General features: G+C 46.0%; 1 protein-coding gene across 1 annotated transcript in view; it reads left to right on the top strand.

The window, feature by feature from the left end:
- The window catches only part of LOC146420427 (protein FAM50A), a 29,761-nt gene that overhangs the window by 3,332 nt on the left and 2,362 nt on the right, over positions 1-24,067 (top strand). The window contains exons 2-11 of the mRNA XM_085048282.1: positions 408-492; positions 2,795-2,894; positions 13,284-13,399; positions 14,824-14,906; positions 18,375-18,441; positions 19,873-19,934; positions 20,991-21,067; positions 23,046-23,100; positions 23,372-23,420; positions 23,894-23,964. Coding sequence (XP_084904408.1) covers positions 408-492; positions 2,795-2,894; positions 13,284-13,399; positions 14,824-14,906; positions 18,375-18,441; positions 19,873-19,934; positions 20,991-21,067; positions 23,046-23,100; positions 23,372-23,420; positions 23,894-23,964 — 765 coding nt within the window. The remainder of the gene's footprint in view (positions 1-407; positions 493-2,794; positions 2,895-13,283; positions 13,400-14,823; positions 14,907-18,374; positions 18,442-19,872; positions 19,935-20,990; positions 21,068-23,045; positions 23,101-23,371; positions 23,421-23,893; positions 23,965-24,067) is intronic.

Below are 24,067 nucleotides of genomic sequence, written 5' to 3'. Positions count from 1 at the left end.
GTTCTGGGTGGATTTTTTTGGGGTTTCAGGGTTTTAGGAGAATTTTTTGGGGGTCCCAGGGAGGATTTGGGGCTCCTGGATGGGTTTTTTGGGGTCCCAGATGGTTTTTTGGAGTTCATAGGTGGGATTTGTTTTCAGGTTTCACGATTTTGGGGGATTTTTTTGAGGTCCCAGGGTGGTTTTTATGGGATTTCAGGGTTTTAGAAGATTTTTTTTGGGGTCCTGTGTGGTTTTCTTTGGGGTCCTGGGGGTGATTTTTTTGGGGTTTCAGGATTTTTGGGATTTTTTTGGGGGCCTAGGTGGGTTTTTGGGGTTCCCAGGGAGGTTTTTTGGGGTCTCAGAGGGATTTTTGGGGTCCCTGGGTGGTTTTTTGGGTTCCCCTAACTCCCCAATTTCCCAATTTTTAGGAGAACATCATGAAATCCAACATTGATAAGAAATTTTCAGCTCATTATGATGCTGTGGAGGCTGAGCTGAAATCCAGCACTGTGGGTGAGCCAGGGGAGCCAAAATCACCCCAAAATCACCTCAAAATCACCTCAAAATCACCTCAAAACCTGCCCAAAATCACCTCAAAATCTGCCCAAATTCACTCCAAAATCACCTCAAAATCTGCCCAAAATCACCTCAAAATCTGCCCAAAAACACCCCAAAATCACCTCAAAATCACCCCAAAATCTGCCCAAATTCACTTCAAAATCTGCCTAAATTCTCCCCAAAATTCACCCCAAAATCACCTCAAAGTCTGCCCAAAATCACCCCAAAATGTGCCCAAAGTCTGCCCAAATTCACCCCAAAATCTGCCCAAATTCACCCAAAATCTATCCAAAATGTGCCCAAATTCACCCCAAAATGCACCCCAAAATCTGCCCAAATTCATCACAAAATCTGCCCAAAATCACCCAAAATCTGCTGAAAATCACCCAAAATCTGCCCCAAATCTACCCAAAATCTCTTCAAAATGTGCCCAAATTCACCCAAATTCACCCCAAAATCTGCCGAAAATCACCCAAAATCTATCCAAAATCTGCCCAAATTCACCCCAAAATCTACCCGAAATGTGCCCAAATTCACCCAAAATGTGCCCCAAAGTCACCCCAAAATCTACCCCTTAAGTCATCCCCAGATCTCCCCGAAATCTTCCCCAAAATCCACCCCAAATTTGCCCCAAATTGGCTCCAAATTTACTCCAAAATCTGTTCCAAATCCATTCAAAATCTGCCCAAATCTTCCCCAAAATTTGCCCAAATCTTCCCCAAATCCACCCAAATTTGCCCCAAATTCTGCCCCACAAGTCACCCCAAAATTCTCCCCAAATCCACCCAAAATCCACCCCAAATCTGCTCCAAATCCCCATCAAATCATCCCAAAATTTGCCCCAAATCTACTCCAAAATCTGCCCCAAATCTCCTCAAATCCACTCTCAAATCTACCCCAAATTTGACCTAAAATCTGCTCCAAATTCACCCCAAAATCTTCCCCAATTCCACCCCAAAATCTGCCCCAAATCTCCAAAATCCATCCCAAAATCTGCCCAAATTTATCCCCAAATCCATCCCAAAATCTACCCCAAATTTGCCCAAAATCTACCTCAAAATCATCCCCAAATCTCCCCGAAATCTTCCCCAAAATCCTCCCCAAATCTGCCCCAAAATCCACCCCAAATTGGCCCCAAATTTACTCCAAAATCTGTTCCAAATCTGTTCCAAAACCCACCCTAAATCTGCTCCAAATTATCCCCAAAATCTCCCCAAATTTGCCCTAAAATTTGCCCAAATTCACCCCAAAATCTAGTTCAAATCTGCTCCAAATCTGCTCCAAATCCCAATCAAATCCACCCCAAAATCATCCCCAAAATTTACCCCAAATCCACCTGAAATCACCCCAAAATCTGCCCCAAATCTCCCCCAAAATCCCTCCAAATCCACTCAAAAATCCTCCCCAAATCCCCCAAAATTTGTCCCAAATCCCCCCAAATTTAGCCCAAATCCCCACTAAATCCTCCCTGATCTTTACCAAATCCATCCCAAATCCACCCCAAAATTTGCCCCAAATCCACCCTAAATTCCCCCCAAATCCACCCAAAATCCACCCCAAAATATCTCCTAAATGTGCCCAAAATTTTCCCCAAAATTCTCCCCAAATCCACCCAAAATCTGCCCAAAAATCCTTTCCAAATCCTCCCCAAATTCCCCCAAAATTCTCCCCAAATCCACCCAAAATCTTCCCCCAAATCTCCCCAAATCCTCCCAAAATTTGCCCCAAATTCTTCTCCAAATTTCTCCGAAATCCTCCCTGCTTGGGACACTCGGTGGATGTCCTTGGTGTCCCCAAAGTGTCCCCAAATGACCTCAATGTCCCAAAATATCCCAAATTCTCCTCGATGTCCCCAAATCCCCATTAATGTACTCAATGTCCCCAAATGTCCCCAATGTCCCCAAAGTGTCAATGACCTCAATGTCCCCAATGTCCCAAAATGTCCCAAATTCTCCCCAATGTCCCCAAATCTCCAATATCCCCAAATGTCCCAAATGACCTCAATGTCCCCAATATCCCAAAATATACCCAATGTTCCCATTGTCCCCAAATCCCCATCAATGTCCCCAATGTCCCCATTAACATCCCCAATGTCCCCAAATTGTCCCAAACACCTCAATGTCCCCAATGTCCCCATTGCTGTCCCCTGCTGTCACCAATGATCTCAATGTCCCAAATGTCCCCTGCTGTCCCCTGCTGTCCCCTGTTGTCCCCAATATCCCCATTAATGTCCCCTGCTGTCCCCTGCTGTCCCCAGGGCTGGTGACTCTCAACGACATGAAAGCCAAACAAGAGGCTTTGGTGAAAGAGAGAGAAAAGCAGCTGGCCAAGAGAGAGCAGAGCAGAGAGCTGCAGCTGTGAGTGAGAGAGCACCCCAAAATCACCCCAAAATAGCCCAAAATCACCCCAAAATAGCCCAAAATCACCCCAAAAATCACCCAAAAATCACCCCAAAAATCACCCCGAATTGCCCCAAAAATAACCCAAAATCACCCCTAAAATAACCTAAAATCACCCCAAAAATAGCCTAAAATCACCCCAGAAATGGACCAAAAATAGCCCCAAAATCACCCCAAAAATAACCCAAAATCACCCCAAAAATGGGACAAAAATAGCCCAAAAATCACCCCAAATCACCCCAAAAATCACCCCTAAAATAGCCCCTAAAATAGCCCCAAAATCACCCCAAAAATCACCCCAAAATAGCCCCAAAACCACCCCCAAAATAACCTAAAATCACCCCAAAGATGGACCAAAAATCACACCAAAATCACCCCAAAAATAACCTAAAATCACCCCAAACTAGCCCAAAAATGGACCAAAAATCACCCCAGAAATGGACCAAAAATAACCTAAAATCACCCCAAAAATAGCCCAAAAATATCCCAAAAAATATCCCCAAAGTAGCCCAAAAATAACCTAAAACCAACTCAAAAGTAGTCCAAAAATCACCCAAAAATCACCCAAAAATCACCCCAGAAATGGACCAAAAATAACCCAAAAATAGCCCCAAAAAATCCCCAAAATAGCCCAAAAATAGCCTCAAAATAACCCAAATCACCCAAAAAAACCCCAGAAATAGCCCAAAAATAACCTAAAATCACTCCAGAAATAGCCTCAAAATAGCCCCAAAAATATCCCAAAAATCAACCCAAAAATATGGCAAAAATAGCCCCAAAATACCCCAAATCACCCCGAAAAAACCCCAAAAATGGCCCAAAAATAACCCCAAAATAGCCCAAAAATCAACCCAAAAATCACCCCAGAAATGGACCAAAAATATCCCTAAAATATCCCCAAAAATAGCCCAAAAATATCCCAAAAAATATCCCCAAAGTAGCCCAAAAGTCACCTCAAAAATAACCTAAAACCAGCCCAAAAATAGCCCAAAAATCACCCCAAAAATGGAACAAAAATAACCCAAAAATAGCCCCAAAAAAATCCCCAAAATATCCCCAAAAATAGCCCAAAATACCCCAAATCACCCGAAAAAAACCCAAAAATGGCCCAAAAAATACCCAAAAGTAGCCCAAAAATCAACCCAAAAATAGCCCCTAAATACCCCAAATCACCCCGGAAAAAACCCAAAAATGGCCCAAAAATAACCCAAAAGTAGCCCAAAAATCAACCCAAAAATCACCCCAGAAATGGACCAAAAATAACCTAAAAATATCCAAAAAATGGCCAAAAAATATTCCGAAAATATCCCCAAAATACCCCAAATCACCCCAAAAAAACCCCAAAAATGGCCCAAAATCACCCAAAATTACCCCAAAAATATCTGAAAAATATCCCAAAATCACTGCAAAAATATCCTCAAGCTATCCCAAAAATAGCCCCAAAATATCCTAAAAATATCCAAAAAATCTTCCCAAAATCACCCCAAAAAATCCCCAAAAAGCTCCAAATTCACCCAAAAATAAAATCTCAAAATTATCCCTAAAATACCCCAAAAAACCCCAAAAAATCACCCCAAATCCCCTTTTTTCCCCTTTTTTTTCCCCTTTAACTCCCTCCCAGTTTATCCCAGTTTATCCCAGTTTGTCCCCAATCCCTCCCCAGTACCAAACCAGTACAAACCAGTATAAACCAGTATAAACCAGTAGAAATCCAATCCTGTTTCCCTTTTTTTGCTTTAATTTTGCTCTTTTTTTGCATTTTTTTTGCCTTTTTTCCCCTTTTTTTTCCCCTTTTCCTCCTTTAACTTCCTCCCAGTTCATCCCAGTTCATCCCAGTTTATCCCAGTTTGTCCCCAATCCCTCCCCAATCCCTCCCCAGTACCACACCAGTATAAACCAGTATAAACCAGTAGAAATCCAATCCCCTTTCGCCTTTTTTGCTTTAATTTTGCTCTTTTTTTTTGCATTTTTTTTGCCTTTTTTCCCCTTTTTCTCCCTCCCAGTTTATCCCAGTTTGGCCTCAATCCCTCCCCAGTCCATCCCAGTCCAAACCAGTCCAAACCAGTATAAACCAGTATACACCAGTATAAACCAGTCACCTCCAATCCCTTTTCCCCTTTTTTGGCCTTTTTTTGCCTTTTCCCTCCTTTTTTTTTGCTTTTTTCCCCTCTAACTCCCTCCCAGTTTATCCCAGTTTATCCCAGTTGCTCCCAGTTTGTCCCAGTTTGTCCCAGTTTGTCCCCAGTCCCTTCCCAGTCCATTCCAGTCCAAACCAGTCCAAACCAGTATAAACCAGTAACCCTCAATCCCCTTTTCCCCCATTTTCCCCCATTTTTTGCCTTTTTCCCCCTTTTTTTTGCTTCTTTCCCCTTCTAACTCCCTCCCAGTTGCTCCCAGTTTGTCCCAGTTTATCCCAGTTTATCCCAGTCCCTCCCCAATCCCTCCCCAGTCCAAACCAGTATAAACCAGTGTCCCGGGTTAATGATAAGACTCTCTCTCCTCCGAGAGCGAAGGGCCCCGACACCCCCTCCCCCACCCACAACAGAACCTCTTAGATGAAAGTGAAGAAAAAACTATTTATTTAACAAAACCACGCAGAGTGCCCTACAAGGCACAGGGGAAGGGGAAAAACAAGGTGAAAGGCAGTTATTCAACCTGATAAAAAAAAAGTCCTTTTCTCAGACGCAGTCCCTCTCCTCCTCGCCCCCCACCCGGGGCCGGGTGGAGCTCCCTGGAGAGCTCTGCTGTCCTCTGGCCCTCCTGGGTCTCCGGGTGGCAAAGCAGATCGAAGAGAAGGGGTCCAAACGAGGAAAAAGAAGAAGAATGGAAAAAACGGGAACAGAGCTCACTCCGACCCCCGTCCAGCACGCAGTCTCTGCCGAGCGACGAATCCTCCCCCGGAGCGAGGCTTGGGGAAAATGTTTTCAAAAAAACCCGCGTTTCTCTCTGCGGCTGGGTGCAGTTAAAGAGACAGGACCACACATTTTTTTCTTTCTTGGGCATATAAGCCAACAATAGGGGATAAAGGATTATCATATCATCAATCCAAGACATTCCACCCCTTATTCCATAGCGTTGGCTTAAGGCCCACCTTAACATCTTCCAACTTCAAACACACACATATATATATACACATATATACATATATACATATATACATATATACATATATACATATATACATATATACATATATACACATAACTATGTACAAATAATGTCACGAATGGTGAACGGTGGTATGTTGCCATCCCAACCTTACATGTGGCCTTCACCCAAAATTAAATTTCCCTGAGGGACACATTGTGTTTTTCCATCTTCCTGCATTATCCACCAAGTACACCCTGGTCCCTGAGCAAAGACAACCCCAAGGATGGGTTTGTCTTTATGTGAGGCAGAATCAATCCAGACAGTTTTCCCTAACAAGCCTCTGGCATGTACTGCTGGGACCTTATCTCCATCCACTGTATGTAGAAGCTCAGATTGGGCAGGACCTGCTCGGTTGATGGAGCCTCGGGTATTGACTAACCAGGTGGCCTCTGCTAAATGTCGCTCCCAATTCTTATAAGTTCCCCCACCCAATGCCTTTAGGGTGGTTTTTAACAATCCATTATACCGTTCCACTTTGCCAGCGGCTGGTGCATGATAGGGAATGTGGTACACCCACTCAATGCCATGGTCTCTAGCCCAGTTGTTTATGAGGCTATTTTTAAAATGAGTTCAGTTATCTGACTCAATTCTCTCAGGGGTACCATGCCTCCACAGGACTTGGTTCTCAAGGCCCAGGATGGTGTTACGAGCAGTGGCATGAGGCACAGGGTAGGTTTCCAGCCACCCAGTGGTGGCTTCTACCATTGTGAGCTCATAGCGCTTGCCATGGCGGGTTTGAGGCAGTGTGATGTAATCAATCTGCCAGGCCTCTCCATACTTATATTTTGACCACCTTCCACCATACCACAGGGGTTTCACCCGCTTGGCTTGCTTGATAGCAGCACATGTTTCACAGTCATGGATAACTTGAGAGATGCAGTCCATGGTTAGATCCACCCCTCGGTCTCGTGCCCACTTATAGGTGGCATCTCTGCCCTGATGGCCTGAGGCATCATGGGCCCATCGAGCTAGGAATAAATCTCCTTTATGCTGCCAATCCCAGTCTACCTGGGACACCTTTATCTTTGCAGCCTGATCTACCTGTTCGTTGTTTCGGTGTTCCTCATTAGCTCGACTCTTGGGGACATGGGCGTCTACATGGCGGACCTTCACAGGTAGTCTCTCTGCCCCGCTAGCAATGTCTTTCCACTCTTCAGCTGCCCAAACTGGTTTTCCCCTACGCTGCCAACCAGCCTTCTTCCACTTTTCCAGCCAACCCCACAGAGCATTGGCTACCATCCATGAATCAGTATAAAGGTAGAGCTTTGGCCATTTCTCTCTTTCAGCAATGTCCAGGGCTTACTGAACGGCTTTGAGCTCAGCGAATTGGCTCGATCCCCCCTCTTCTTCCCTAGCTTCTGCAACCCGTCGTGTGGGGCTCCACACAGCTGCTTTCCATTTTCTTTTTGTCCCTACAAGACGACAGGAACCATCAGTGAAAAGAGCATAGCGTGTTTCATCTGCTGGCAGTTGGTTGTATGGTGGGGCTTCCTCTGCACGGGTCACCTGTTCCAGCTCCTCTTCCTCAGTCAGACTAAAATTTTCACCTTCAGGCCAATTTGTAATTATTTCCAAAATCCCAGGGCGATTCAGATTTCCCATACGGGCGCGCTGTGTGATAAGGGCAATCCATTTACTCCATGTGCCATTGGTGGCATGATGAGTAGAGGGAACCTCTGCTTTAAACATCCACCCCAGCACCGGTAGTCGAGGTGCCAGGAGGAGTTGTGCTTCTGTGCCAATTACCTCTGAGGCAGCTTGGACTCCTTCGTATGCTGCTAGGATTTCTTTCTCTGTTGGGGTGTAGTTGGCTTCAGACCCTCTGTAACTTCGGCTCCAAAATCCCAGTGGTCGGCCTCGAGTCTCACCAGGCACCTTCTGCCAAAGGCTCCAGGACAGGCCATGGCTCCCAGCTGCAGAGTAAAGCACATTCTTTACTTCTGGCCCTGTCCTGACTGGGCCAAGGGCTACTTCATGAGCAATCTCCTGCTTGATCTGGGTGAAGGCTTGCTGCTGTTCAGGGCCCCAATGGAAATCGTTCTTCTTGCGGGTTATGAGGTAGAGAGGACTCACGATCTGGCTGTACTCAGGGATGTGCATTCTCCAAAAGCCTATGGCACCTAGGAAAGCTTGCGTCTCCTTCTTGTTGGTTGGGGGGACATTGTGATGATTTTATTGATAACCTCAGTAGGAATCTGACGCCGTCCATCTTGCCACTTCACTCCTAGGAACTGGATCTCTTTGGCAGGCCCTTTGACTTTGCTCTTTTTTATAGCGAAACCGGCTTCCAGGAGAATCTGGATTACTTCCTTTCCTTTCTCAAATACTTCTTCTGCTGTGTCCCCCCACACAATGATGTCATCAATGTATTGCAAATGTTCTGGAGCCACACCCTTTTCTAGTGCAGCCTGGATCAGTCCATGGCAGATGGTGGGACTGTGTTTCCACCCCTGGGGCAATCGGTTCCAGGTGTACTGCACGCCCCTCCAGGTGAAAGCAAACTGAGGTCTGCACTCTGCTGCCAGAGGAATGGAGAAAAATGCATTTGCAATGTCAATAGTAGCATACCCCTTTGCTGCCTTGGACTCTAGCTCATACTGGAGCTCCAGCATGTCTGGCACAGCAGCACTCAGAGGTGGAGTCACCTCATTCAAGGCACGATAGTCCACAGTCAATCTCCATTCTCCTTCAGATTTTCGCACAGGCCAGATGGGGCTGTTAAAGGATGAATGGGTCCTGCTGACCACCCCTTGGCTCTCCAGCTCACGGATTAGTTTGTGAATGGGAATCACGGCATCACGAGTTGTCCGGTACTGTCGGCGGTGCACAATCGAGATTGCAATTGGTACTTGTTGCTCTTCCCCTTTCAGGAGTCCTACTGCAGATGGGTTCTCTGACAGTCCAGGCAAGGTGTTCAATTGTTTTATGCCCTCTGTCTCCACAGCAGCTATCCCAAATGCCCACTTGAGTCCCTTTGGGTCTTTGAAATATCCATTTCGGAGGAAGTCTATACCCAAAATACATGGAGCCTCTGGGCCAGTCACAATGGAATGTTCTTTCCACTCTTTTCCAGTCAGGCTCACCTCAGCTTTCACGAGGGTCAAGTCTTGTGATCCTCCTGTAACGCCGGAAATAGAAATAGGTTCTGTCCCCACATGTCTCGATGGGATTATCGTGCATTGTGCACCAGTGTCAACTAAAGCCTCGTATTCTTGTGGCTCTGATGTGCCAGGCCACCGAATCCACACTGTCCAAAAAATTCGGTTTTCCCTGGCCTCTACCTGGCTAGAGGCAGGGCCCCTCTAACCTTGGTGGGTATTTGTGTTAGAGGTTCCTTCAACGGAATCAGACATATTGAGTAGAGCTACTTCCCTTCTGGTGGAGTTCCTTCTCTGAGTCTTGCCCTCCTTCAATTCACGCACTCGTCGTGCCAGGACAGCAGTGGGTTGTCCATCCCACCTGTTCATGTTTTCTCCACTGTCACACAGGAAATACCACAACTCATGTCGAGGGATATATCCAGTTCTCATAGCTGAGGAGCGTCTGCGGGGGGTAGCAGAACCTCTGGTCTGTACTGCTGAGATTTGGAGAAGGCTGTCTTTAATCTCTTTACTGAGTTTCTCATGATTCTTCTCTATCTTATTTTCTAGTTTCTGCAGATTTGTTTCCACAGCTGAGATTCGTGCATTCATTGGGCTATGCACGACATCTGCATACGCTCGGAGTTTCCTTGTCATATCACGCACAGTCTCATGCCCGTCATCTTGCTTCATAATGGCTAAAGCAGAAGCATACCCTGATGGCCCAAGCTTTAGGAGTTTCAGCCACATCACAGGTGTACATTCTATCCTATCTGGGTCTATAATCGGATCTGGGTTTGCTATGTCCTCTGGGAAGACAATTTCTACCACTGCCATTTCTCTCAAGCGTTGAATCCCTTGTTCTATGGTTCTCCACTGGGTTTGTTGCGAATAGAGATCGTCGGGATGTAGGTATCTGTCCCTCGCAGCTCTGATAGCTCGTCTCCAGAGGCTGCTGCAGTCAGGCCCATCTCGTATAGTTTGGTTGATATCTGGGTCACGTGACACAGTCCCTAAATGCCTTGCCTCAGTAGCATCTAGAAGTGTAACATCGCCTGCGGCATCCCAAAGACGGACTAACCAACTAATCACAGATTCATCATCTCGTTGGACATAATCTTTTCTTAGGCTGTGAAGGTCTCTCACATTCATGGATTCAACAATGACCTCTGACTCAGTCGCTGGCCTTGAGGGTCCCTCCCCACTGTCATCTGGGCGATCAGTCTTAAATTGGGCTTTCCTGCTCCTTGTAATGGGAGCAACTGCCATTGGCTTAGGCTCCCTTACTTCCTGTTCTATAATATCTGACAGTGTACGATAAGCATATGCCAGGGCCCAACATATTGCACTGCAGTTGTCTCTGCACTTCTCTTTCAGATACTTCCCTACCTCAGCTGGTCTTGGGATTTGTCCAGGGGGAAATTCCCAGTCTATTGGATCAGAGAATTTCTTTAAAGTTTTACCTATGTCCTCCCATACTCCACACCATTCAAATTTCCTCACATCTGGATTAGGTGCCTGCTCCTGCTCAGCCCCTCTGGACTTCTCAGCCCTCATTCTGGTAACACTGAACATCATATACACGGAAACTCCTAGGTAAAGCACCTGTACTACCAAGTTAATGGTCTCTTTAACATCCAGGGGAAACTGAATATTCTCAAAAGCTGATATACCAGTTTTAAAGGGAAAGAGATGGGTGAGGAGCCAGGAAGCTTCACCCTCTACTTCTCTAACAGGTTGGGTAATATTACTAACAAAACTCCAAAACAGGTTACTAAACCTAGAGGAGGAAACTAACAGAGCATGTACATCTTTAACTGTTTCCCATACCTTCTTACAGATCGTCAGTATCACACACATTACTATAACAAGCCGGAGTCGTGTCCCTGATTGGTGGAAATTATACATTAGGGACAGGATTGCCCTTACCTGTTGGTAGGGAAACAAACCTATGTGCCAAACAGACAGTATTACATCAAACAACCTCCCATCAAACAGCATAGTGACTACTGATGGCTGTAATTCAATACCAAGCGATTAAAACCAGAATGCAATTATTAGGGTTTTTTCTTCACTTTCTCTAACCCCACAAAAGGTGTAGAACAAGTAATCAAGGCCCCACGTTGGGCGCCAAATATGTCCCGGGTTAATGATAAGACTCTCTCCTCCGAGAGCGAAGGGCCCCGACACCCCCTCCCCCACCCACAACAGAACCTCTCAGATGAAAGTGAAGAAAAAACTATTTATTTAACAAAACCACGCAGAGTGCCCTACAAGGCACAGGGGAAGGGGAAAAACAAGGTGAAAGGCAGTTATTCAACCTGATAAAAAAAAAAGTCCTTTTCTCAGACGCAGTCCCTCTCCTCCTCGCCCCCCACCCGGGGCCGGGTGGAGCTCCCTGGAGAGCTCTGCTGTCCTCTGGCCCTCCTGGGTCTCCGGGTGGCAAAGCAGATCGAAGAGAAGGGGTCCAAACGAGGAAAAAGAAGAAGAATGGAAAAAACGGGAACAGAGCTCACTCCGACCCCCGTCCAGCACGAAGTCTCTGCCGGGCGACGAATCCTCCCCCGGAGCAAGGCTTGGAGAAAATGTTTTCAAAACAACCCGCGTTTCTCTCTGCGGCTGGGTGCAGTTAAAGAGACAGGACCACACATTTTTTTCTTTCTTGGGCATATAAGCCAACAATAGGGGATAAAGGATTATCATATCATCAATCCAAGACAACCAGTAACCCCCAATTCCCTTTTCCCCCATTTCCCCCCAATTTTTCCCCTTTTTTTCCCTTTTTTTTGCATTTTTCCCCCTTTTTCTCCCTCTAACTCCCTCCCAGTTTATCCCAGTTCATCCCAGTTGCTCCCAGTCCCTCCCCAGTCCCTCCCCAGTCCAAACCAGTATAAACCAGTCCCAAACCAGTAACCCCCAATCCCCTTTTCATCCATTTTTCCCTTTTTTTTAATCATTTTTTCTCCTTTTTTCCCCTCTAACTCCCTCCCAGTTGCTCCCAGTTTATCCCAGTTTATCCCAGTTCATCCCAGTTTGTCCCCAGTTTATCCCAGTCCCATCCCAGTCCCTCCCAGTCCCAAACCAGTATAAACCAGTAACCCCCAATCCCCTTCTCATCCATTCTCCCCCTTTTTTTTTCATTTTTTCTCCTTTTTTCTCCCTCTAACTCCCTCCCAGTTCATCCCAGTTGCTCCCAGTTCATCCCAGTTTGTCCCCAGTCCCTCCCCAGTCCCAAACCAGTATAAACCAGTAACCCCTAATTCCCTTTTCCCCCATTTCCCCCCATTTTTCCCCTTTTTTCCCCCTTTTTTTTTCATTTTTTCTCCTTTTTTCCCCTCTAACTCCCTCCCAGTTCATCCCAGTTGCTCCCAGTTCATCCCAGTTTGTCCCCAGTCCCTCCCCAGTCCCTCCCAGTCCAAACCAGTATAAACCAGTCACCTCCAATCCCTTTTTTCTCCTTTTTTTTGGCCTTTTCCCTCCTTTTTTTTGCTTTTTTCCCCTCCCTCCCAGTTCATCCCAGTTGTTCCCAGTTTATCCCAGTTTGTCCCAGTCCCTCCCCAGTCCAAACCAGTACAAACCAGTCCAAACCAGTCCAAACCAGTATAAACCAAATCCCCTTTCCTCATTTTTTTGCCTATTTTTCCCTTTTCCCCCCCTTTTTTCCCCTCTAACTCCTTCCCAGTTGCTCCCAGTTCATCCCAGTTTGTCCCCAGTCCCTCCCCAGTCCAAACCAGTACAAACCAGTAACCCCTAATTCCCTTTTCCCCCATTTCCCCCCATTTTTCCCCTTTTTTCCCCTTTTTTTTGCTTTTTTCTCCCTCTAACTCCCTCCCAGTTCATCCCAGTTTGTCCCAGTTTATCCCAGTTTATCCCAATCCCTCCCCAGTCCAAACCAGTCCAAACCAGTATAAACCAGTAACCCCCAATCCTTTCCCCCATTTCCCCCATTTCCCCTTTTTCCCCTTTTTTTTCCATTTTTTTGCCTTTTTTCTCCCTCTAACTCCCTCCCAGTTCATCCCAGTTTGTCCCCAGTTTGTCCCCAATCCCTCCCCAGTCCATCCCAGTCCAAACCAGTCCAAACCAGTCCCTCCCAGTCCAAACCAGTCCATTTTTGCAGCAAACTGGAGCGGCAGAGGGAGCGGCAGCGCAAGCAGGAAGCTCAGAGGAAAATCTCCTCCTTGAGCTTCAGCCTGGGGGAGGAGGAGGAGGAGGAGGAGGGAGAGGAGGCTGAAGGTGAAATTTGGGGAAATTTGGGGGCCACCCAAGAAATTCCCAGAGGTGAGAAGTGAGGATTTGGGAAGATTTTGGGAGATTTTGAGGTTCTAGATGGTTTAGAATTCAGGAGGAAGTTAGGGAATTTGAAATTTAGGGAATTTAGGAGAATTCTGGGAGAAATTTTGAGAGATTTGGGGAATTTGGGAGGAAAATTTGAAATTTAGAGGAGATTTTGGGAGTTTGGGGGAATTTGAGGATCTTGGTGTGGTCCCATGATTGGGGAGGATTTTGAGTTCTAGATGGATTTAGGGAAATTTGAGAGTTGGGGGAATTTTGGGGAGTTTGAGGTAAGAGGATTAAGAATGCAGAATTTTGGAATTTGGGAATTTAAGGAAATTTGATTTGAAATTAGGTCTGGGTGGAGTGGAAAGATTTTGGGGGAATTTAGGAAGGGTGGGAATTTTGGGGTTGGGAGTTTGGGGGAATTTAGGGGAATTTGGGAGGAGTTGGGGAATTTGGCGGAAATTGGGGAGGATTTTGGGAGAATTTTGGGGAGTATTAGGGAATTTTGAAGGAAATTTGGGAGATTTTGGAAGAATTTGGGGTCCGGAGGGGGAGGAATATGGAGAAATTGGGGAGAATTTGGGGTTTTAGGGGAAATTTGGGGGATTGTGGGAGTTTTGAGAGGTTTGAGAATTTAGAGTTGAAGGTCTGGGTGGGAATTTGGGGGAGGTGGAATCGGGGAGATTTGGGGCAGTTGAATTTGTTGGAAATATGGGGGAATTTAGTGGGAAATTTGGGTAGATTTTGGGGGAATTTTGGGGGAATTTGGGAATCCTAGATGGAATTTGGGAGGATTTTGGGATCCTAAAAGGATTTTGGAATTCCTGGCTGGAATTTGGGAATCCCAAAGGACTTTTGGCAATTCCTGGGTCCTTTTTTGGGCTTCCCAGATGGGATTTTGGGGATTTTTGGGGGATTTTTTGGGGACTTTTTTGGGATTTTTTGGGGGGAGTTTTTGGGGATTTTGGGGATTTTTTGGGGATTTTTTGGGGTTTTTGGGGATTTATTTGGAATTTGGGGATTTGGATTTTTGTTTTGGGGGATTTTGGGGATTTTTGGGAATTTGGGATTTTTTGGGGGTTTTTTGGGTTTTTTGGGGATTTTTTGGGGATTTTTTGGGGATTTTTGGGGATTTTTTGGGATTTTTTTTGATTTTTGTTTTGGGGGATTTTGGGGATTTTGGGATTTTTGGGGATTTGGGGATTTTTTTGGGTTTTTTGGGGATTTTTTGGGATTTTTTTGGGGGTTTTTTGGGTATTTTGGGGATTTTTTTTTTTTAATTTTGGGGATTTTGGTTTTTATTATTTTGGGGATTTTTTGGGGATTTTTTGGGATTTTTTGGGGGATTTTTGGGATTCTCAGCCTGTTTCTCCCCCCAGCCCCTGAAGATCCCCCAAAAAAGAGGAAATTGGGCAAAAACCCCGATGTGGACACGAGCTTCCTGCCCGACCGGGAACGGGAGGTGATCGCGGAATTTGGGGAATTTGGGGGATTTTGGGGGATTTTGGGGCATTTTGGGGCATTTTTGGGGTTTGTTGGGGTTTTTTTGGGGTGGATTTGGGTAGTTTTTGGGTGGTTTTGGGGTGTTTTTGGGGTATTTGGGTAGTTTTTGGGGTGTTTTTCTGTATTTTTAGGGTGTTTTGAGGTGGATTTGGGTAGTTTTTGGGTATTTTTTGGGTGTTTTTGGGGTGATTTGGGTAGTTTTTGGGGTGTTTTTGTGTATTTTTGGGGTGGTTTTGGGTTCTTTTGTGGGATTTTTGGGGTTTATTTGGGTGTTTTTGGGGGTGTTTTGAGGTGGTTTTGGGGAATTTTGTAGAATTTTGAGGGATTTGGGGTTTTTTGGGGGTTTTTTTGGGAGGTTTTGAGTATTTTATTGGGGTATTTTTTGGGTGGTTTGGGGTATTTTGGGGTTTTTTGGGGTGATTTTGGGGTGATTTGGGTAGTTTTTGGGTATTTTTGGGGTGAATTGGGTAGTTTTTGGGGTGTTTGTGTATTTTTAGGGTGTTTTGGGGATTGTTTTATGGGATTTTTGGGGTTTTGGGTATTTCTGGTGTTTTGGGGGATTTTTAGGGTGGTTTTTAAGGTGGATTTGGGTAGTTTTTGGGTGTTTTTGGGGTGATTTTGGGGTTATTTGGGTATTTTTGAGGTGTTTTTGTGTATTTTTGGGGTGGTTTTGGGGTTGTTTTGTGGGATTTTTGGGGGTTTTTTGGGTGTTTTTGGGGGTGTTTTGAGGTGGTTTTGGGGAATTTTTAGGGTGGTTTTTAAGGTGGATTTGGGTAGTTTTTGGGTGATTTTTGGGGTGTTTTGGGGGTGATTTGGGTAGTTTTTGGGGTGTTTTTGTGTATTTTTAGGGTGGTTTTGGGGTTGTTTTGTGGAATTTTTTGGGTTTTTTGGGTGTTTTTGGAGGTGTTTTGAGGTGGTTTTGGGGAATTTAGGGTGTTTTGAGGTGGATTTGGGTATTTTTTGGGTATTTTTTGGGTGTTTTTGGGGTGGTTTTGTGTATTTTTAAGGTGTTTTTGGGGTTGTTTTATGGGATTTTTGGGGTTTTGGGTATTTCTGGTGTTTTGGGGGATTTTTAGGGTGGTTTTTAAGGTGGATTTGGGTAGTTTTTGGGTGATTTTTGGGTGTTTTTGGGGTGATTTGGGTAGTTTTTGGGGTTTTTTTGTGTATTTTTGGGGTGTTTTTGGGTTGTTTTATGGGATTTTTGAGGTTTTGGGTATTTTTGGTGTTTTGGGGCTATTTTGGGGGATTTTTAGGGTGTTTTGAGGTGGATTTGGGTATTTTTTGGGTGTTTTTGGGGCTTGTTTTGTGGGATTTTTGGGGTTTTTTTGAGTGTTTTCGGGGGTGTTTTGGGTGGTTTTGGGGAATTTTGAGGGATTTGGGGTTTTTGGGGTTTTTTGGGTGGTTTTGAGTAGTTTTTCAGGTGGTTTTGGGTACTTTTAGGGTATTTTGAGGTGGTTTTGGGGTATTTTTTGGGTAGTTTGGGGTATTTTGGGGTTTTTTTGGGGTGGTTTTGGGTATTTTGGGGTGTTTTGGATATCTTCGGGGTGGTTTGAGTGATTTGATATTTGGTGATTTTGGTGATTGGGTATTTTGGGGTGTTTTTGTGTATTTTTGGGGTGGTTTTGGGGTTGTTTTATGGGATTTTTGGGGTTTTGGGTATTTTTGGTGTTTTGGGGGATTTTTAGGGTGGTTTTTAAGGTGGATTTGGGTAGTTTTTGGGTGTTTTTTGGGTGGTTTTGGGGTGATTTGGGGTGGTTTTGGGGTGTTTTTGGTGTATTTTTGGGGTGGTTTTGGGGTTGTTTTGTGGGATTTTTGGGGTTTTTTTGGGTGTTTTTGGGGGTGTTTTGAGGTGGTTTTGGGGTATTTTGGAGAATTTTGAGGGATTTGGGGTTTTTGGGGGTTTTTTGGGTGGTTTTGAGTAGTTTTTTGGGTGGTTTTGGGTACTTTTAGGGTGTTTCGAGGTGGTTTTGGGTATTTTTTGGGTGGTTTTGGGGTGATTTGGGTAGTTTTTGGGGTGTTTTTATGTATTTTTGGGGGTTGTTTTATGGGATTTTTGGTGTTTTGGGTATTTTTGGTGTTTTGGGGGATTTTTAGGGTGGTTTTTGAGGTGGATTTGGGTATTTTTTGGGTATTTTTGGGGTGATTTTGGGGTGATTTGGGTAGCTTTTGGGGTGTTTTTGTGTATTTTGGGGTGGTTTTGGGGTTGTTTTGTGGGATTTTTGGGGTTTTTTTGGGTGTTTTTGGAGGTGTTTTGAGGTGGTTTTGGGGAATTTAGGGTGTTTTGAGGTGGATTTGGGTATTTTTTGGGTGTTTTGGGGTGAATTGCGTTGTTTTTGGGGTGTTTTATGTATTTTTAGGGTGTTTTGGGGGTTCTTTTATGGGATTTTTGGGGTTTTGGGTATTTTGGGTGTTTTGGGGGATTTTTAGGGTGGTTTTTAAGGTGGATTTGGGTATTTTTTGGGTATTTTTTGGGTGGTTTTGGGGTGATTTGGGGTGGTTTTGGGGTGTTTTTGTGTATTTTTAGGGTGTTTTTGGGGTTGTTTTGTGGGATTTTTGGGGTTTTTTGGGTGTTTTTGGGGGTGTTTTGGGGAATTTTGGGGCATTTTGAGGGATTTGGGTGTTTTGGGGGTTTTTTTGAGGTGGTTTTGAGTAGTTTTTCAGGTGTTTTTTTGTATTTTTAGGGTATTTTGAGGTGTTTTGGGGTATTTTTTGGGGTGTTTTGGATATTTTTGGGGTGGTTTTGAGGTGGATTTGGGTAATTTTTGGGGTTGTTTTGTGGTATTTTTGGGGTTTTTGGGGCTATTTAGGGGGATTTTTAGGGTGTTTTGAGGTTGTTTTGGGGTATTTTTTGGGGTGTTTTGGATACTTTTGGGGTGGTTTTGGGTTGAATTTTGGTGCTTTTGGGGTCTTTTGGGGTTTGGGGTGTTTTGGGTATTTTTGGGGTGTTTGGGGGTATTTTTTGGGTTGGTTTTGGGCTATTTTGGGGTTATTTTCCGGTGGTTTTGGGGTAACTTTGGAGCTATTTTTGGGTGGTTTTGGGGGTAATTTGGGTTTAAGATATTTTGGGTTATTTTGGTCTATTTTTGGGTGGGTTTTGGGTTATTTTGGGATATTTTTGGGGTTATTTTGGGCCATTTTTGGGGTGTTTTCCAGGATTTTTTTTGGCCATTTTTGGGTTGGTTTTTGGGTATTTTTCGGCTATTTTTGGGCTATTTTTGGGATATTTTTGGGCTATTTTTGGGCCATTTTTGGATTGGTTTCTGGGTATTTTTGGGTTGGTTTTTGGGTATTTTTGGGTTGGTTTTTGGGTATTTTTGGGTTGGTTTTTGGGCTATTTTTTGGGCTATTTTTTGGCTATTTTTGGGTTGGTTTGTGGGTATTTTTGGGGTGATTTTTGGGGTGTTTTTGGGTGTTTTTTGGCCCTCAGGAGGAGGAGAATCGACTCCGCGAGGAGCTCAGGCAGGAATGGGAAGCCAAACAGGAGAAGATCAAAAGTGAGGAGAATTTGGGAATTTTGGGGAGATTTTGGGGGAATTTTGGGAGGTTTTGGGGCATCTGGAGGGGATTTTGGGGCTTCTGGGTGATTTTGGAGGTTTTTTTGGGTCACTTTTGGGCTCCCTGGCTCCATTTTGGGGATTTTTTGGGGTCATTTTGGGGTTTCTGAGTCCATTTTTGGGATGTTTTTGGGTCACTTTTGGGACTCTTGGGGAGATTTTTGGGGCTTTTGCTTCACTTTTGGGGTCCCTGGGTTGATTTTTAGGGATTTGGGGTCATTTTTGGGGCTCCTGGGATCATTTTTTTGGGGTCTTGGCTCAGTTTTTGGGCTGTTTTGGGGTAATTTTGGAGCTCCTGGGGTCATTCTGGGGATTCCTGGGTGATTTTTGGGATGTTTTGGGGTCATTTTGGGGATCTTGATGAGATTTTTGGGGGTCCTTGGGTCATTTTTGGGGTCCCTGGATGAATTTTTGGGCTGTTTTGGGTAAATTTTGGTCTCCTGGGATCATTTTTGGGTGTCTGGCTCCATTTTTGGGATGTTTTGGGGTCACTTTTGGGTGGTTTGGCTCAGTTTTTGGGGTTCCTGGATGAATTTTTGGGACATTCTGGGTAATTTTGGGGTTCCTGGGTCACTTTTGGGGATCCCTGGGATTATTTTGGGCATTCCTGGCTCAATTTTTGGGCTGTTTTGGGGTCATTTTGGGTTGTTTTGCTCAGTTTTTGGGGTCCCTGGGGAGTTTTGGGGCTCCTGGGATCATTTTTTGGTGTCCCAATTCAATTTTTGGGTTAATTTTGGGGTGATTTTGGAGTTCCTGACTCAGCTTTTGGGCTGTTTTGGGGTCATTTTGGGGCTCCTGGGATCATTTCTGGGACATTTCGGGTCATTTTAGGGTTTCTGGGTTATTTTTGGTGTCCCAGCTCAGTTTTTGGGATATTTTGGGTTAATTTTGGGTTCCTGGCTCAGTTTTTGGGTTGTTTTGGGGTCATTTTGGGACTCCTAAGATCGTTTTTGGTGTCCCAGCTCAGTTTTTGGGATATTTTGGGTTAATTTTGGTGTCACAATTCAATTTTTGGGATATTTTGGGTTAATTTTGGGTTCCTAACTCAGCTTTTGGGCTAATTTGGGGGTATTTTGGCTCAGTTTTTGGGGTCCCTGGGGAATTTTGGGGCTCCTGGGATCATTTTTGGGATGTTTCGGGTCATTTTGGGGTTTCTGGGTTATTTTTGGAGTCCCAGCTCAGTTTTTGGGCTGTTTTGGGTTAATTTTGGGTTCCTGACTCAATTTTTGGGCTAATTTTGGGGTATTTTGGCTCAGGTTTTGGGTTCCCTGGGGAATTTGGGGCTCCTGGGATCATTTTTTGGTGTCCCAATTCCATTTTTGGGTTAATTTTGGGGTGATTTTGGGTTCCTGACTCCCCAAATTTCCCCAGATGAGGAGATTGAAATCACCTTCAGCTACTGGGATGGCTCTGGGCACAGGAGAACTGTCAAGGTCAGAGTTTTTGGGGAATTTTGGGGAATTTTTGGGAATTTTTGGGAATTTGGAGGGAATCTGAGGGGAATTGGGGGGAATTTTGGGGGATTTCAGGGGAATTTGGGGAGGATTTGGAGTTCCCAGTTCAATTTTTGGGGATCCCAGGGCTGATTTTGGGGTTTTTGGGGATCCTGGTTCCATTTTTGGGGATCCCAGGGTCGTTTTTGGGGGTCCTGGAGCCTTTTTTTGGGACTTTTGGGGGTCCTGGTTCCATTTTTTGGGGTCCAGAGAGGAGTTTTGGGGATCCTGACACCGTTTTTGGGAATCCCAGGGGGATTTTTGGAGGTCCAAGTGCCGATTTTGGGGTTTTTGGGGCTCCTGGCTCCATTTTCTGGGGCTCCTGGTTCCATTTTTGGGGGTTTTTTGGGTTTCTGATTCCATTTTTGGGGTCCCTGTGCCATTTTTGGGGGTCTTGGTGCAAAGCTTTGGGGTTTTTTGGGTTCCTGGTGCTGCTTTTGGGGTCCTGGTGCCATTTTTGGGGATCCCAGTGCCAGTTTTGGGGGTCCAAGTGCTTTTTTGGGGGTTCTGGTTCCATTTTTTGGGGTCCCAGCAATATTTTTGGTGTTCCCAATTCTATTTTTGGGGTTCTGAATTCCATTTTTTGCTTCCCAGTCCCATTCTTGGGGTTCCCTGATGCATTTTTTCGGGTTCCAGTTCCATTTTTGGGGTTCCCAGTTCCATTTTCGGGGTCCCCTGATCCATTTTTGGGATTCCTGATAACATTTTGGGGTTTTTTTTGGGTTCCCAGTTCCATTTTTGGGTTTTTTTGGGTTCCCAGTTCCATTCTCAGGGTTCCAAATTCCATTTTTGGGCTCCCAGCACCACTTTTTGGGTTCCCAGTCCCATTTTTGGGGTTCTGAATTCCATTTTTGGGTTCCCAGCTCCATTTTTTGGGTTCCCAGTTCCATTTTTGGGCTCCCTGACCCATTTTTGGGGTTCCCAATCCTATTTTTGGGGTTTTTTTGGGTTCCTGACCCATTTTTTGGTTCCCTCACCCCAATTTTCCCTCCCCAGATGAAGAAAGGCAACACCATGCAGCAATTCCTGCAGAAAGCTCTGGAAATTCTGCGCAAGGATTTCAGTGAACTCCGGTGAGGGAGGGGCTTGGGTGATTTTTGGGGGATTTGGGGGTAATTTGGGGGCATTTTGGGGGATTTTTGGTGTGATTTTGGGGTGATTTTCAGGGATTTGGGGGATTTTCAGGGATTTTGGGGGATTTTTGGGGATTTGGGGTGATTTGGGGGTTTTGGGGGATTTTTGGGGGATTTGGGGGGATTTTTGGGGAATTTGGGGAGATTTTGGGTGGATTTTGGGGATTTTGGGGGATTTTGGGGTGATTTTGGGGGGATTTGGGGGGATTTTTGGGGTAATTTGGGGGGATTTTTGGGGGATTTTTTGGGGATTTTTGGGGGATTTGGGGGATTTTTGGGGTAATTTGGGGGGATTTTGGGGGGATTTGGGAGGATTTTGGGGGATTTTTTGGGGATTTTTGGGGGATTTGGGGGGATTTTTGGGGGATTTTGGGGTGATTTGAGGGGATTTTTTGGGGTCCTGGTTCTGGTTTTGGGGGTCCTGAGGTTGCGTTTGGGACTCCAGGGGTATTTTTGGGACCCCATGGGATATTTGGGGAGTCCTGGAGGGGTTTTTGGGGTTCCCAAATCCATTTTTTGGGGTCCCAATTCCATTTTTGGGTCTCCTGGGGTCGTTTTTGGGGATTCCAAGGGGATTTAGGGGTCCTGCCGTTGTTTTTTTGGCTTCCCAGTGCCATTTTTGGGGATCCTGAGTATATTTTGGGATCCCAGTGGATATTTTTGGGACCCCAGGGGGTATTTTTTGGGGTCCCAGGGCTGTTTTTTGGGGTCTTAAGACCATTTTTGGGGATCCCAGGGGTATTTTGGGGTCCCAATGCTGGTTTTGGGGGTCTCAGTGCCATTTTTGGGGTATTTTTGGAGTAGATTTTGGGGTCCCAGGGGGTATTTTTGGGATCCATGGGAGAATTTTGGGGTCCCCTGGGGTTATTTTTGGGGTCCCAGGGCTGCTTTTTGGGGTCCCCGTGGTATTTTTGGGGATCCCAAGTCCATTTTTGGGGTCCCAGGGAGTATTTTGGGGTCCCCCAGCTGTTTTTTGGGGCTCCAGGTGCCATTTTTTGGGGTAGATTTTGGGGTCCCAAGGGTTATTTTGGGGGTCCTAAGAGGGGTTTTGGGGTTTTTTTGGGGTTCCCAGTGGATTTTTGGGATCCCAAGGGTATTTCTGGGGTTCCCAAGGGAGGTTTCTGGGGTTTTTTTGGGGTCCTAAGGGTATTTTTGGGGTTCCCAGGGTTATTTTTGGGGTTGCCAAGGGGGGTTTTGGGGTTTTTTGGGGTCCCAAGGGTTATTTTGGAGGTCCTGGTTCTGATTTTTGGGATCCCAGTGGATATTTTGGGGTTCCATGGGTAATTTTTGGGGTTCCCAGGGGGGCTTTTGGGGTTTTTTGGGGGCTTTTGGGGTTTTTTTGGGGTCCCAAGGGTTATTTTGGGATCACAGTAGATATTTTGGGGTTCCCAAGGGTATTTTTGGGGTTCCCAAGCAGGGGTTTTGGGGTGTTTTTGGGGTTCTCAAGGGGGTTTTGGGGGATTTTTTGGGATCCCAGTGGATATTTTGGGGTTCCAAGAGTAATTTTTGGGGTTCCCAGGGGGGCTTTTGGGTTTTTTTGGGGGGTTTTTTGGGGTTCCCAAGGCTTATTTTGGGGTCCTGGTTCTGGTTTTTGGGGTCCCAAGGATATTTTGGGATCCCAGTGGATATTTTGGGATCCATGGGGTATTTTTGGGGTTCCCAGGCTTTTTTGGGGGTTTTTTTGGGCTTCCCATAGATTTTTGGGGTCCCAGTGGATATTTTGGGATTCATGGGATGTTTTTGGGGCTCCCAGGCTTTTTTTGGGGTTCTCAAGGGAGGTTTTTGGGATATTTTTGGGGTTCCCAGGGGGTTTTTGGGATATTTTTGGGATTTTTTGGGATATTTTTGGGGTTTTTTGGGATATTTTGGGGGTTTTTGGGATATTTTTGGGGTTTCCTGACCCCATTTCCCTCCCCAGCTCGGCAGGGGTTGAGCAGCTCATGTACATCAAGGAGGATTTGATCATCCCTCATGTGAGAGCAGCCTGAGCCCATCCCCCACCCTATGGGCCCCTCCCCCACCTCATAGCCCCTCCCCCACCCCATGGCCACACCCCCCCACCCATCCCCCACCCTTTTAAGCCCCTCCTCCACTGCGCGGCCCCTCCCCCACCCCAAGACCCTCCTTCAGCCCCTCCCCCACCCATTGGGATCCCCCAGCCCCTTCTGCCCCTCCCCCACTCTCTAGAGCCCCTCCCCCACCCCAGAGCCCCTCCCCCACTGACCCCCTGCCCCTCCCCCACAGCACCACAGCTTCTATGACTTCATCGTCACCAAGGCGCGCGGGAAGAGTGGTGAGTGACGTCATCGTGGGGGCGGGGCTGTGACGTCATCGGGGAAATGAGTGACGTCATCGTGGGCGGGGCTGTGACGTCATCGGGGAATGAGTGATGTCATCATCGGGGCGGACTGTGATGTCATCATTGCTCTGGGTGATGTCATTGTTGGGGGCGGGGCTGTGATGTCATCGGGGCTGTGAGTGACGTCGTGGGGTGGGGAGGAGGCTGTGACGTCATCAGGGATCCAGGTGATGTCATTGGGGGTTGTGACATCATCGCGGCTCTGTGTGATGTCACAGGGGCTGTGACGTCATATTTGGGGGAGGAGCTGTGATGTCATCGGGGCTCTGAGTGACATCAGGTGGCTGTGACGTCATCACGAGTAGGGCTGTGACGTCATCAGGGCTCTGAATGATGTGACACCATAGGGGGTGTGGTGTGTGTGACGTCATCAGTGACGTCATCGATGGCGTCACTCCCCTCCCCAGGCCCGCTGTTCAATTTCGACGTTCACGACGACGTTCGGCTGCTGAGCGACGCCACCGTGGAGAAGGACGAGGTGAGAACCAGTGGGGACCAGTATGGACCAGTATAGACCAGTGTGGACCAGTATGGACCAGTATGGACCAGTATAGACCAGTAGGGACCAGTATGGACCAGTA

This window comes from Lichenostomus cassidix, unplaced genomic scaffold, assembly GCF_008360975.1.
Source record: "Lichenostomus cassidix isolate B80296 unplaced genomic scaffold, HeHo_3.0 HiC_scaffold_885, whole genome shotgun sequence".
Classification (NCBI taxonomy): domain Eukaryota; kingdom Metazoa; phylum Chordata; class Aves; order Passeriformes; family Meliphagidae; genus Lichenostomus; species Lichenostomus cassidix.
The sequence above is the reverse complement of the archived record's forward strand: the minus strand, read 5'-3'. Positions and strand labels throughout refer to the sequence as shown.